General features: G+C 44.7%; 1 protein-coding gene across 2 annotated transcripts in view; it reads right to left on the bottom strand.

Annotated features, from left to right (window-relative positions):
- Positions 1–896: 896 nt before the first annotated feature.
- Positions 897–15363, bottom strand: part of PIWIL1 (piwi like RNA-mediated gene silencing 1) — a 108153-nt gene continuing 93686 nt past the window's right edge. Inside the window, exons 17-21 of one of the 2 annotated variants that reach the window (XM_044286371.1) lie at positions 15116–15186; positions 12747–12912; positions 3494–3619; positions 2694–2841; positions 897–1562 (exon numbers count right to left, since the gene is read on the bottom strand). In XM_044286371.1, the coding sequence (XP_044142306.1) occupies positions 1446–1562; positions 2694–2841; positions 3494–3619; positions 12747–12912; positions 15116–15186 (628 nt within the window). In that variant the 3' untranslated portion in view covers positions 897–1445. The remainder of the gene's footprint in view (positions 1563–2693; positions 2842–3493; positions 3620–12746; positions 12913–15115; positions 15187–15363) is intronic. The other variant, XM_044286372.1, reaches the window with a different exon arrangement.

Raw genomic sequence — 15363 nt, 5'->3', positions numbered from 1 at the left:
TTTCCCCCAAAAAAAATGCTATATACATGAAACGCCCTGGAGACAGGTGGTCCACAGCAGTATCAGCCCGTGCCAGTTAAAGTCGATATTTCAGGCATCAGAAAGGCAAAGTAAGAACATAACCTGAGGTGAGTGGGGAAATCCTACAGAAGAATCCAGAAAGATGCAGATCTTCATGGTGTCTCATTGATACGTTAAAAGACTGAAGACCCAAAGACCAGAAGAAGCCTTCATGTGGAACACTGGTCACAAGGAACGGAAATTCTGGCGGTTTTAGTAGTAGCATGTAGGTGACCCTCTATACAAACCTCTACACGGAAAGCCCAATCCATAATAATTCTTTACAAAGAAAAACTCCTGTGATGTGCACTAATAGGCATTGTTCACATTTGTGTCCATCTTATTTCTGTGAAAAAATTCATCTGTATTTCATTTGTGTTTGGCCCATATGTCAGTTTTTGCCCTCCATGTCTCTTCCATATTCCACGGATGCTGCTCAGCTGAAAATGAACTTCCCGAGCATCACCTACCTGTGGTCAGTGAAACACTGACAGATAATGGATGACATTTGTGTTGTGTCAGTGTTTTTTCACAGACCCAATGGGCGTGTTTGGTCCTCATCATTGACAAATGCAGCACGTCTCTGATTTTTATACTGAAGTGTGAACACACAATAAAATGCCTACATGTGCTGTTCATGGGAAATGCGGATAACATAATAGGAAGTCTATGCAGAGAAGCTGATGCTACTACCATGGTGACTCGAGAGCCAGCACAACAGTCAGTTTGGAGTCAGCTGTTGAGCTGCAGGTCTCCTCTATGGTCTCAGACATCACTTTTATCAATAAGCCAGTACCACACAAATCTTCACCACACGGAAAGGAATGCTGAAACAATTTATTTACCATGAAGAAAGAACAAAAATAAGTACAAACAAGTCATGACAAGTCTATCGAAATAAGTGCAATCTTCTGCTGCCCGGTGTCAAGTACTCTGAACATATGAAGTATCAAATGTGCCATTTTTATATATCAGGAACCCATTTAAGGTTCTGGTCACATCATGTTCGATGTGCACATCCAGCATATGTGCCAGGTCCATACAATTTTATAGACCCAATAGATGCCAAAAGAATCTGCGTTCCACCAACTGACCCATGCAAGTCGATTGAGTATTGTGTTGAACTTTAGTGATGCATGTCTTTTTTCAACCGTATAAACTATGCTACCATTAGAAAAATAAAAACGTTCAATGTCTCGTTCACATTGGCTGGTGACCACATGCCTGACTTAATGCTTTATTAATACCCCGGGAAAAAAACAAAAACAAAAAAAAGGCAGCTAGAATTAGGACATCAGCTGGCATTTTTTTACCAACTTTCTAAAGTGCAGAACAGGCCAACCTCTTCACCCCCACTTCTCAACTTCCAGTGCTCCTTGTAAAATTTACAGGTAATAGAGGAGGCCGGACAATGAATTGTGAGGTTCTCTGTGGATGCTTTGCCCAACCAGAAAGGCAAGCTTGTGAGCATACTGGCACGGTGCTGGAACTCTGATGACGCCCTAAAGTGGGGGGGGGGGGGAAAGAACAAAAAACAGTAAGTGAACAGTAATTGAATGGAATCGGTTAGGCTTTAGAAATCTCATCATCATTAAAGGGGTTGTCTCACTTCAGCAGTTGGCATTCATCATATAGACAACGTTAAAGAGGACTTTTCACCAGAATAAAACTTCTAAACTAACTATACAGGCATGTAGAGCGGCGCCCAGGGATCTCCCTGCACTTACTGTTATACCTGGGCGCCGCTCTGTTCTCCCGTTATTGCCTCCGGTATCTTCATAGTTAGGCTCGTATGCTCATTCGCCCATGTTGTAGCGCTGGCCAATCACAGCGCTCAGCTCATAGCCTGAGAGAGAAAAAAGCCTCTCAGGCTATGAGCTGAGCGCTGTGATTGGCCAGCGCTGCAGCATGGCAGAAGGAGGCGCCGGCAGATTCCCCTGGGTGGAGCCTAACTATGAAGATACCGGAGGCAATAACGGGAGAACGGAGCGGCGCCCAGGTATAACAGTAGGTGCAGGGGGGTCCCTGGGCGCCGCTCTACATGCCTGTATAGTTAGTTTAGAAGTTTTATTCTGGTGAAAGGTCCTCTTTAAAGGGGTTTTCCCGAGACAGCGTAGCTGCCTTCTCAAACAATTGATCGGCAGGGGTCTAGGGTGTCGAACCCCCACCAATCAGATACTGATGGCCTATAAAAGGGTAGGTCATCAGTATTAAAATCCTAGAAAACCCATGTAAAATACAAGGCACTTACTAATGTATTGCTGTCCATATTGCCCCCTTTTCTGGCTTGGTTCCTTTTTCCTTTGCATTATACACTTCTGGTTTCCACAGGTTATGGCCACTGCTGCTGCGCAAAGAAAAGGTGGACAGAATAGGATTTGCTGCGCATGCGTGCCTAGGGACCACTTTTTCCTATAGTGTGCAAGCACGACCACCCCTATTAGATTGCAGGGTGGTCGTAACCCCTGGATACAGGCAGTGTATAATGTGATGGAAAAATGTATAAAGCCAGCAACAGAGGCAATATGGAGAATCACAATACATTAGTAAGTGCCTTGCATTAACTTTCTCTACGTGATGAATGCCATTTTCTGAAGTGAGAGGACCCCTTTAATAACCCAGCGATAACGTACAGGCCAGTTGTAGTACTGGTGGCACAGCTTGTAGGTGAGGCGCTGCATATGGTCAGGTTTCAGTCCTCCTTCATCGAACACAACATTGTAATGTGTAGGGGAGACGGTTCCCTGTCTCACAGACTGGCTGATAATGAAGAAGTCATACCTGAAGCAGACAAGGCACACAAATGGTTAACACATGATGGCATCAACAGTCATAAGAAGTTCTGTGTAATGTGTCGAGAACAACCAGGAGGTTCCCACATCTGGGATCCACACCACTCTTGAAAATGACATCACCTGAATGGAGCTGTGCTGCAGTTCCCTGCCCAGCCAGGTGGTAGGGGTGTCACCGTGCAGGGAAAATCACTAAAGGGGCTGACTCTTCATTCTCTCACTCAAGGGGATGATCCCCAGAGATCAGAGCCTTAACAATCAAAGTGATGGCATAACAAAGAGATATGTCATCACCTTAATGGATGGGAACACTCCTTTAAGGAAGCCCTATGAAATCCTATCGAAGGGAGCTAAACTGCTTTTGCTGTCCAGTTCCCCTACCTCTTGTTTTAAAGGGGAAGTCTAAAACAATTACAATTCCCCTAAGGAAAGAGCACCACATGTATACATGGTTATGTATGGTATTGCAGCTCAGCTCCATTTACTTGAATGATAGACAACTCCTTGACCAGAGCGGTGCAGTTTTTGGAAAAGAAAAGAAAAAAAGGCAGCCAACTTTACCAGAAAAGGTTAGAAGTTAGGACTTGCTTTATACAGAACTAGATCCCCCTCCTTCACCACCAGGCACACATCTTACGTACCATTCAGGTCGGGTGACTTCAATGTCAACTACTGTTCCTGGTGGTGGGTTCTGGAGCCGACCGCCCAAAACAGCAAAGAATCTGGCGTTTATCCTCTTCTTCACCACAATCACTGTCAGTTTAGGACTTGGGAAAAAAATAAAACACTGATATAAAAAGGAGAAGCGTCTCCAGAAGCGCTCCTATAGTACAGACGTCCTGCCAGACCTGAGACAACTACTGTACCGACTAATCATCCTCCTGAAGTGCAAAGGGATGCAAAGTGGGTTGTCAGTCAGAGAAATGAATACGTTGGGGTTTCTTCAGAAACAGGTGGTGACACAAACTTGCTATGACATGCTATGAAAAGGAGTCTCCCGTGTCACAATGACCGGTCAAAAGATACACAGGAATTAAAGATATTATTTAAATCACTTTTTTTTTTGTGATCGTTTTGGTTGCCTAGTTTGCCTAAGGGCTGGGTAGGCTCACCAGATACAACCACCATTAACTGCACCAGCACTACCCTTGTTGAATGAGGTAATGCGGTTGTCAGCACACATGGGAACGGAGAAGATTATCAGACACAGGAACTGATGATGGCTTAACCATGAGAATGAAATGTAATCTGCGGACAGCATGTTATAGAGCAGGAGGAGCGGAAAAACTTGAAATTTAGATATATTTAAATTCCTACTCATTTAGGGGTTTGAAGTCAAGGAGGTGGTCCTATCACTGGCTGGGAGCCCACACCGATAGCTGTCAATCACTGATAGGACGCCTCCTCAACAGCAAAGACCAGAAAGAGCAGCAATTCAAATGAATAAATTACAAGTTTTGCTGAACCTTTTCCCATAAAACTATACTTCAATTTGCTCAGCTCCTCCTGCTCTATAACATGATCTCTGCAGACTATGTCACATTTTCAAGTTGGTGGTTTCACTTTCAGAAGGCGTCAATTTTCTTTTACTCCCTGCTTTCCCAGACCCATAACTATTATTTTTCCATTCACATCGCTGCATAAGGGCTTGCCAGACAAGTTGCACTTTTAAATGGCCCCATTTAGTATTGCATAAGATGATGTAGTGGGAAAATACATCCCAAATGGAGAGAAATTGTTATTAAAATAAATAAAATAAAATAAAATATATATATATAATATATATATATAATATTTTTTTTTTTTTTTTTACCAATTGCAGCCATTGCAGGTGCACAACACAATATCTGCTGAACATATACATCACGTCGGGGAGGGATTAATGGGATGTTCACAATACAGCTTTTGTGTTTTGAACTCATATCTTACTGTAAGCAGCACATCATCAAACGGCACTTGTTTGATTAGTGTATCGGCTCCGCTTCACGTGCCCTCAGAAATGCTCTTCTTTGAGACTCACTCACTGTTTCTCATGTCTCCTCAGGTTCTGTGGGTGTTCCTGTTGATTTCACATGCACCAGGACAGCCCCGCCCCCATACCCTGTCACATTGCACAGCTCTGCTGCCCCGCCCCCACATCCTGTCACATAGCACAGCACTTTGCCACGCCCCCACATCCTGTTACATAGCACAGCACTTTGCGCGCCCCACATCCTGTTACATAGCACAGCACTTTGCGCGCCCTACATCCTGTAGCACAGCCCCGCCCCCACATCCTGTTACACAGCCCCGCCCCCACATCCTGTTACACAGCCCCGCCCCCACATCCTGTTACACAGCCCCGCCCCCACATCCTGTTACACAGCCCCGCCCCCACATCCTGTTACATAGCTGCACAGCTAGCAGCCACTTACATACAGATGGATTGTAATCAGCAGATCTATTTCTCACTTTCCATTCACAGGTTCGGGTTATCTAGGAATTCCATTATGGATTCTGCTACCAGGGACCATAACTTATGGTTTGTTGTAACGGAATCCATAACGGAATTGCTAGATAACCCGAACCTGAAGCTTGTATATTCCCAACATGAAACACAAGTTCCCTCATCTCTAGTCACGACCACAGGGGGTGAATAAAGTGTTTTTCTTTTTACTCATTTTTTGTGAGAGTGCTGCCATTTTCTTTATTCTTATATTGTCCTCGATTTGTTGCCGGATCCTTTGGCCTGCACCTCCATATTTATATTTAGCCTGCTGTGCCGCCATTGTTTCCACATAAATAAATAAAAAATTAGGGATACTCATGTAGTATGTAAATCTTTTACGTTCGGCCCATAATAGAACAGTCCTATCTTTTTTTTTTTTTTTTGGGGGGGGGGGGGGGGAAACAAGGTAACAATTTTTTATTTTGTAAATTTTATATGCAAAAATGGGAAAGGGGAGATTTAAACTTTTAGTATTTTTATTATTTTTTTTATTTACCAACCACCTGGCGCACCTGGAAGGTTAAATGTCGAGGTGCCCTGTTATTGAGGCCGGGTATGTGATACCACCGCCCCGCTGCCTACACTTGAATTAATGTGTTAATTACATTCATTGATGGCGCAGTGGCCGCAGTTCCTCCCCTCCTCCTTCGTGCCATCTCCCAAATAGTGGCAGCGGTGTCACAGTGGGGAGGGATGGAGGGACTCCCTCCTTCTCCATTGTGCTGGTGAAGGGAACATGGCGTGCACTGAGAGCGGCACGCCATGTTCTCTAACTGATACTAGGCTGCGTAGCCTAGTATCATTAAATAGAAAGACCCGGTATCGTATCGATCCAGGTCTAAAAGTATAGACTGGGTAACAATACTTCGATACCTGGTGCAACTCTACTGGGTGGATCATGTAATCATTTTATAGAGCAGGTCGTTATGGACGCAGCGATACCTAATATGTATTTTTAAATTGTCCCCCCAAAAAATTTTTTATCGTGTTTTTGTTTCTCCATTTTCCAAAACTTTTTTTTTTTTTTACATTTTAGGTCTGATGGCTTACAATGCAAGTACACTGTATAGTGTACTGCAGTGTATTTTCATTCACATTAGCCTTTAGCAGGAGCCTAATCAAGCTTAGATATGCCATGGCAAGCAGGATGCCTGTGAAAGTGTCCAGTTGCAATGGTAACCATTGGGAGCAGCGCAGCAGCCCGATGGGCAAGGGAGCTCCCTCAGCTTACCTTTCAAGCATCAGGCTGCTGCCACAGCAGCGCAGCGACCTGGTGCTTAGCCAGTCCATACAGCAGTCCCTAAGGACCGCGGCATGGAAGGGGTTAAACGGCTGACATCGTTGCCAGCACCGATGTCAGCCGTTTCAAGCAGAGTGTCAGATGGTGTCCAGTTGCAATGGTAACCATTGGGACGCTGCCACAGCAGCACAGCGGCCCGATGGGCAAGGGAGTTCCCTCCCTAAGCTTACCCTTTCAAGCATCAGGCTGCTGCCACAGCAGAGCAGCGACCCGGTGCCAAGCCAGTCAATACAGCAGTCCCTAAAGACCGCGGCATGGTAGGGGTTAAACGGCCGACATTGTTGCCAACACCGATGTCAGCCATTTTAACCCCTTAAGGACACAGCCTTTTTACACCTTAGGACCAGGCCATTTTTTGCAAATCTGACCAGTGTCACTTTAAGTGCTGATAACTTTAAAACGCTTTGACTTATCCAGGCCGTTCTGAGATTGTTTTTTCGTCACATATTGTACTTCATGACACTGGTGAAATGAAGTCAAAAAAATATTTTTTTTTGCACCAAAAAATACCTAATTTAACAAATTTTTGGAAAAATTAGCAAATTTCAAAGTTTCAGTTTCTCTACTTCTGTAATACATAGTAATACCCCCAAAAATTGTGATGACTTTACATTCCCCATATGTCTACTTTATGTTTGAATTGTTTTGGGAATGATATTTTATTTTTTGGGGATGTTATAAGGCTTAGAAGTTTAGAAGCAAATCTTGAAATTTTTCAGCAATTTACAAAAACGATATTTTTAGGGACCAGTTCAGGTCTGAAGTCACTTTGCGAGGCTTACATAATAGAAACCACCTAAAAATGACCCCATCTAAGAAACTACACCCCTCAAGGTATTCAAAACTGATTTTACATACGTTGTTAACCCTTTAGGTGTTGCACAAGAGTTATTGGCAAATGGGGATGAAATTTGAGAATTTCATTTTTTTGTCAAATTTTTCATTTTAACCCATTTTTTCCACTAACAAAGCAAGGGTTAACAGCCAAACAAGACTGTATCTTTATTGCCCTGACTCTGCCGTTTACAGAAACACCCAATATGTGGCCGTAAACTACTGTACGGCCACACAGCGGGGCGTAGAGTGAAAGGTGCGCCGTTATGGTTTTTGGAGGGCTGATTTTTATGGACTGGTTTATTTACACCATGTCCCATTTGAAGACCCCTGATGCACCCCTAGAGTAGAAACTCCCTAAAAGTGACCCCATCTAAGAAACTACACCCCTCAAGGTATTCAAAACTGATTTTACATACGTCGTTAACCCTTTAGGTGTTGCGCAAGAGTTATTGGCAAATGGGGATGAAATTTGCAAATTTCATTTTTTTGTCTAATTTTCCATTTTAACCCATTTTTTCCACTAACAAATCAAGGGTTAACAGCCAAACAAGACTGTATCTTTATTGCCCTGACTCTGCCGTTTACAGAAACACCCAATATGTGGCCGTAAACTACTGTACGGCCACACAGCGGGGCGTAGAGGGAAAGGTGCGCCGTTTGGTTTTTGGAGGGCTGATTTTTATGGACTGGTTTATTTACACCATGTCCCATTTGAAGCCCCCTGATGCACCCCTAGAGTAGAAACTCCCTAAAAGTGACCCCATTTTGGAAACTACGGGATAAGGTGGCATTTTTTTGGGGACTATTTTTAGGGTAAATATGATTTTTGGTTGCTCTATATTACATTTTTGTGACGCAAGGTTACCAAAAATTGAAATTCTGAAATTTCATCTCCATTTGCCATTAACTGTTGAGGAACACCTAAAGGGTTAATGAAGTTTGTATAATCAGTTTTGAATACCTTGAGGGGTGTAGTTTCTTAGATGGGGTCAGTTTTGGGGAGTTTTTACTCTAGGGTGCATCAGGGGGGCTTCAAAAGGGACATGGTGTCAATAAAAAAGGCCATCAAAATCGGCCTTCCAGAAACCATGTCGGTCCTTTCCTTTTGCGGCCTCCCTTTTACTGATACAGCAGTTTACGACCACAAATGTGGTGTTTCTGTAAACTGCAGTATCAGGGTAATAAATATTAAGTTTTGTTTGGTTGTTAACCCTTGTTTTAGTTACCGGAAAAAACTGATTGAAATGGAAAAGTGCCAAAAATAGCGGTTTTGGCACTGTTTTTTTTTGTTTTTTTTTAACTGTGTTAATCTGGGGGGTTAGGTAATGGGATATTTTTATAGAGGAGATTCTTACGGACGCGGCAATACCTAATAAGTCTACTTTTTTTTTACAATTATTTAGGTTTTTGACTATATTATCTTTTTTGATACAAATCTTTTTTTGGGTATCTCTAAAGTCTAAGGGTCATTTTTTTTTTTTTTTTATCCAATTATCTCATGTGGGGGCTCATTTTTTGTGGGATGAGCGGACGGCTTTATTGGCACTTTTTGGGGGGCTATATGACTTTTTGATCGCTTGCTATTAAACTTTTTATTATGTAAGGTGACAAAAAAAAACCTTTTTTTGCACCTTTTTTTTTTTTTTTCCTTGACCGTGTTAATCTGGGGGGTTAGGTCATGGGGTAGTTTTATAGAGGAGATTATTACCGACGCGGCGATACCTAATATGTCTACTTTTAATAAATTATTTTAGTTTTTTTTGGGTGTCTCAAGTCTGAGAACCAGTTTTTTTTTATCCGATGTCAGTCCTAAATTGGGATATAAATTTAGTACTCCATGGAAGTGTGATACTCCCTGAAGCAACCGTCAATGCAGAGGCCCGGATGATCGGGGCAAGTGTCGCACTGAGTAGTCGTGTCCTTCCGTATCCCCCTCCTGCGACACACTCTGCACTTTTTTTGGGTTCGTCCCTTCTTTCCAGTATGGGGGACCACACCTGGAAAGTGTTGGCCAGGGACGATCCGGGCACCTACAGTTCCCGAGGTACTCCGGCCTGCTCTTTCCCGGTCCGAAAAGATCAGGGCCTTGAGGACTGCCTCATAGAACTGGAGGAATGTCCCTGTGCTGCCAGCGCTTCGGGATAGTACAAAAGAGTTGTACATGGCAACCTGCACCAAGTAGACCGCAACTTTTTTGTACCATGCCCGGGTTTTGCGCATGGCGTTATATGGCTTGAGGACTTGATCAGAGAGATCAACTCCTCCCATATACCGATTGTAAGCGACGATACAATCGGGCTTGAGGACCGTTGCCGCGGTACCTCGCACAGGGACAGGGGTGATGCCGTTACCATGAATTGTGGACAGCATAAGGACATCCCTCTTGTCCTTATACCTGACCAGCAACAGGTTTCCAGTGGTAAGGGCACGGGTCTCACCCCTGGGGATAGGTACCTGGAGGGGGTGGGCAGGGAGGCCGCGTTGATTTTTCCGCACGGTCCCACAAGCGGACGTGGATCTGGCGGCAAGGGACTGGAACAAGGGGATACTGGTATAAAAGTTATCCACGTAAAGGTGGTAACCCTTATCCAGCAGTGGGTACATAAGGTCCCACACAAGTTTCCCGGTAACACCCAGAGTGGGGGGACATTCTGGGGGTTGAATCCGGGAATCTCGCCCCTCGTATACACGAAATTTGTAAGTGTACCCTGAGGTACTCTCACAAATTTTGTATAGCTTCACGCCATACCTCGCCCGCTTGGAGGGCACATACTGGCGGAAAATGAGTCTCCCCTTGAACGCAATGAGAGACTCATCAACCGCGACCTCTCTTCCAGGTACATAGGCCTCCATGAATTTGGCCCCAAAGTGATCGATGACCGGCCGTATCTTGTACAGACGGTCATGGGCAGGATCACCTCGGGGGGGACATGCTGCATTATCGGAATAATGCAGACATTTCCGGATGGCCTCAAACCGGGAGCGTGTCATGGCTGTACTGTAAAGTGGGGCCTGGTATAGGACGTCCCCACTCCAGTACAGCCTGACACTGGGTTTTTTGACCAGGCCCATATGCAGCACGAGGCCCCAAAATGTCCTCATTTCGGCTGCACTGACCGGCGTCCAGCCACCGGGCCTGGCCAAAAAGGAGCCCGGGTGTTGAGCGACGAACTGTTGGGCGTACAGATTCGTCTGCTCCACCATCAGATTTACCAGTGGGTCACTGAAAAAATGACAAAAAAAGTCATATTCAGTGTAGCCCACTGTGGAAATCTGGATTCCTGATTGGCCTACAAAATCAGGAATCACAGGCTCGTATCGCTCTGGGCTACACCAGACAAGTTCACCGGCAGGGGGCTCCGGTGGATTTAACTGGTGGGCCGGGAAACCAGTACGAGCCCCAGAGCTGCTCGTACTAGTGTGGGCCACAGGGTCCCTAACATGGCGGTCCCCTTGCTCCGCCTGGCGGCGTCTCCGCCGCCTTGGGGGCTCATCATCATCGCTAGATGATGAGGAGGATGCGGATGACAACAGGAATGTGGGGTCATCCTCATCCTCACTGGGACTCTCGGAGTCAGAGGCAATCTGGGCGTATGCCTCCTCGGCCGAGAACGTCCGGCGGGCCATAGGGGAGTGTGTGTCTGCGTGTATATGTGCGTGTGTGTAACTCTTTATTTTGTGTGCGTGTGTGTGGGGGCACGGGTGTTCACGAACTCACCCTAAAACTAACAGAAAAATAAAATAAACTAACTAAAAAAAAAAGGGCAAAAAATGTGGGGAAAAAAATTCAAAACCGCTGATCAACCGTCCGAAGTTGATCAGCGGTGGGGTGTGCGATGCGCTAACAGTGGCCGGACACTAAGTGCCGGCCACAGTCAGCGTACACGAAAAAAAAAAAAAAATGCACCCCAAAAAAGGTGGGGGGGGGGGGGGCAGGGGCAGCACCCCTGGGGGGTCTAGGGTCACACAGCTGTGCTGTGGACCCCAGACACCCTAACTTAGGGTGATGCAATCAAAGTTCAAAAACTAACTTTCCCTTTTTTTTCCCTGCCTAAACCAAACTTTCCCTAGCTGTCCCTATGTACCTGATGGGGTCCTGGGGGGCACAGATCGGGTCCTGGGGGGCACAGATCGGGGTGCAGGCAGCGGTGGCAGACACGTGCAGGCAGCTCCTCTCTCCTCCGGCTCCGGAACACAAAAGGAGGAGGAGAGGAGCGCCTGCCTCTTTTGAATCTGCCGCCGGACCGCCCACAGACCAATCAGAAAGCGATCCTGAGTGGTGATGTCACCATCACCACTCAGGATCGCTGGATGGTGATTGGTGGGGTGAAATCACACCACCATCACCATCCTGTTCCGGGTTATCGGGACTTCAGAGACCCGAATAACCCGGAAACGCAGAAAACCGCAGGTCTGAATTGACCTGCGGTTTTCTGCGATCGCATACATGGGGGGGTCACCGGACCCCCCGGCGCATTTGCTCCAAGTGCCTGCTCAATGATTTGAGCAGGCACGGGGTTCCGATCACCGCCCGCCGTGCGGCGGTGATCGAAAATGCACAGGGCGTACATGTACGCCCTGTGTCCTTAAGTACCAGGGCACAAGGGCGTACCTGTACGCCCTATGTCCTTAAGAGGTTAAGCAGAGTGTCAGCTGTATGTTACAGCTGACACACTGCCTCGCAGCAATCTTGAAAGTGTGGGGTGTTGTGCTGAGTGCTCTGCCATTCTGAACTGTGGGGGTAGGGGCATTAACCCTTTAAGCATTTGGCCGTTGTGCATAGGAAAAAATTTAAATATTTTTTTTACTTTATTTTTTACATACTTTGCATCCCCAATAAAGGCCATACAAGACCTTTGGGGGACATTTAATATAACTTTTTTTTTATTATTATTACCGATATCTTCTGTAACTAGGGCTGACATAAGTAGCCCCAGTCCCAGAGGCAATACAGTCCCCAGAGAGGTTGCACAGTGGTGTAAAAACTTTCAGCAGAGCTGATCTATGTCTGCTGAACCCCAGCAGCTCACCCTGTCACCCAGCCACCAGCAATCATATGACCACTGGAACTGAATCAGGAAGCGACGGCACTTATTGAGTGCTACATACACAGTGATCAGGAAGGCAGGGACAGTAAAATAGTCACTGACAGCTGGCTCCCATGCAGAAATGCTTGCAGACCGTCTAGTCGGAAGGCAATTAAGCATGCTTAGAATACCACACAACTACCATCAGGTGCACAGGGTTAAAATGGTTACAGCAAACCTACTCGGAAGCCAACCTGTAATTTTTCCCAACAGACTTTAGACAGTCCTTGAACTGTGGGACCTCGTAGCTCACAATCGTTTTGAGCTGACCGTCGCCCACACCGTCTCTGTAGATGATAATGCGGTGTGGCATGTCCTCGTTTAGCTTATACCAAGCCTGCAGCGCCGCTGGAGAGAAAAATATGGCTTATAAATAAACCAGGCTATAAAGAGAAGTTAAATCAATGCACCCATCCCCCCACAAATCATCACTACATCTATTACACCACGCAACAATGATTTTGCTACTGAGAGAAAAACTTGATTTATACTAAAATGAGCGCCCCGATTCCAAATATGAACTCAGAATTTGCCTGACACGTCTAGATTTAAAGTTATACATGTAAAGCCTATTCAGTGATAATATTAATGCATTATATTGGAAATATTCCAATGGACATATGCAGATCTGTTCGGACGCACACAGGCTGATGTCAGCAATAAGTATAAGGCAAGCTGGACAGATTTTGATAAAGTGATCAGTTATAGTGCTATCAGTTTTGAAACTTAAGATGGATAAATGCAAATGTCCTTGACGATCCAGACAATTTCTGCTACATATGCGGGAAAATACAGTACTTATGATCAGATTAAGAATCTGACAAAGCGAGTGTGTCTTGCACCTTCGGATGCATTTGAGCTAGCAGTGCAGAACTTCCTTGGGAACAGACGAGCTGCACACTGTGCTGAAGTAGTAGACAACATGATTACAGCATATGAACAACTTGGCTGCCGATTGTCATTGAAAGTGCATTGCTTACATTCCCATCTTGACTTTTTCCGACACGTAAGTGACAAACATGGAGAGCGGTTCCATAAAGATATTTCTACAATGGAGAACAGGTATCAAGGCCGCTGGAATCACAACATGATGGGGGACTACTGCTGGTTTTTGCAACGGGAAAATATGACCGTTCACAAAAGCAGATGCCTGAAGCCCTTATAACAGTACTGGGGACTTGCTCAAGTATAACTTTTAAACTGAAAAACGAGACTGTTTGAAATTTTGTTATTCCATTACATTTTCATGCACTTTTACTACGCAAACTTTGATGTAGATCAGGTAATTGTTGGAGTAAAACTCGTTCTGTTCAAAATTATTCAATGCTTTCCAAGTGCTTAATTCATTTAGGCATACTTATGAAGAGCAAAATTTTGTGACGTGTTACAACAATTCTGACTTCGGTTTTGTAATCCGCACACTCGATTTAGTATAGGACAAATGGCTTTTGCCCAGTAGAAGACAAAAAGTTTTTTTTGTTGCGTGGTGTTATAACAGGCAATAATCAATTGTGATAAAAATGGACCAGAAAACTATAAAACCGATATTAACTTTCGAAAATAGATTTTATTTCACTATTTGATGAAGTGAGACAACCCCTTTAAATTGCATTTATCATGTAAAGAAAGTTAATACCAGGCACTTACTAATGTATTGTGTGCGATTCTCCATATTGCCTCCTTTGCTGGCTGGATTCAATTTTCCATGACATTATACACTGCTGGTTTCCATAGTTACAACTAGGGGTTGAGCAAAGCGCAATTTGAATCACAGATTTAAAGTCACTTCAGTCAAAACTTATTTTTAGCTGAGGTGAAATTCGTCATCAGCGAAGTCACGCGAGACTTCATTGAATAACTTAGGCATTAGATTATTCAACTTGAAAACAATTTTAAAACTGGGAGCCGAAGTCGGTATTGATACCCATGTACCAGAAGGCACCGAAGCGGACGTCGGATCCCAGTTTTAAATAGTTGTCAAGCTTTAAAATCGAAGTCCGAAGTTATTCAACGAAGTCTCGCGGGTTTCACTTCAACAAATTTCACCTCAGCAAGGCCCATACATTTGAATGCTGTACAGAGACGGATCTCCGTACAGCATTCAAACAAAGTTTTGACCGAAGCGACTTTGGATCTATGATTCAAAGTGCGTTTCGCTCAACCCTAGTTAACACCACCCTGCAAGCGCAGGCCCCTCTGGGGGACGGGACCATAGGAGCGCACATAGGTTGGTGCTTTTTCCTATATTGTTCAAGCCCAACTGCTGCTGGATTACAGGGTGGTCGTAACCAAGGAAAAAAGCAGTGTATAATGTGATGAAAAAATGGATCCAGCCAGCAAAGGAAGCAATATGGGCAATCACAATTCATTAGTAAGTGCCTTGTATAAACTGCATCTACAAGATAATTGATGAAGGGAGAAAACCCCTTCAACATTTGTAAGGTTCAATGAACTGGATGAAACCTTTAAGTTCATATCTATCCAAACTTCTAGGACAAAATCACCTGGATGTGAAGTGACAGATTTCGCTTTTTATCGTACTTATCTTTACCTTGCAAACAGACTTTAAGACCATCGACGATCTCTTGTCTCTGGTCCTGGACAACACACCGGGAAAACCACCTACAAAAGAATTACAACAGTCACAAACATGCTTGTGGTTCTGAGGAAAGGGGAGAAAGCGGCTGCCAATAACTGAATAGATTCAGGCAGCTGAAATCTTGCACCCAAATTCTGATTTCTCCCTGGGGGAGAGTCAGAAGGCACCCATACACATTAAACGGTCAGTAGCATGTAAAC

The sequence above is a fragment of the Bufo gargarizans genome, chromosome 3 (genome assembly GCF_014858855.1).
Source record: "Bufo gargarizans isolate SCDJY-AF-19 chromosome 3, ASM1485885v1, whole genome shotgun sequence".
Classification (NCBI taxonomy): Eukaryota; Metazoa; Chordata; class Amphibia; order Anura; family Bufonidae; genus Bufo; species Bufo gargarizans.
Note: the sequence above shows the minus strand (reverse complement) of the source record. Positions and strands in the feature narration are given on the sequence as shown.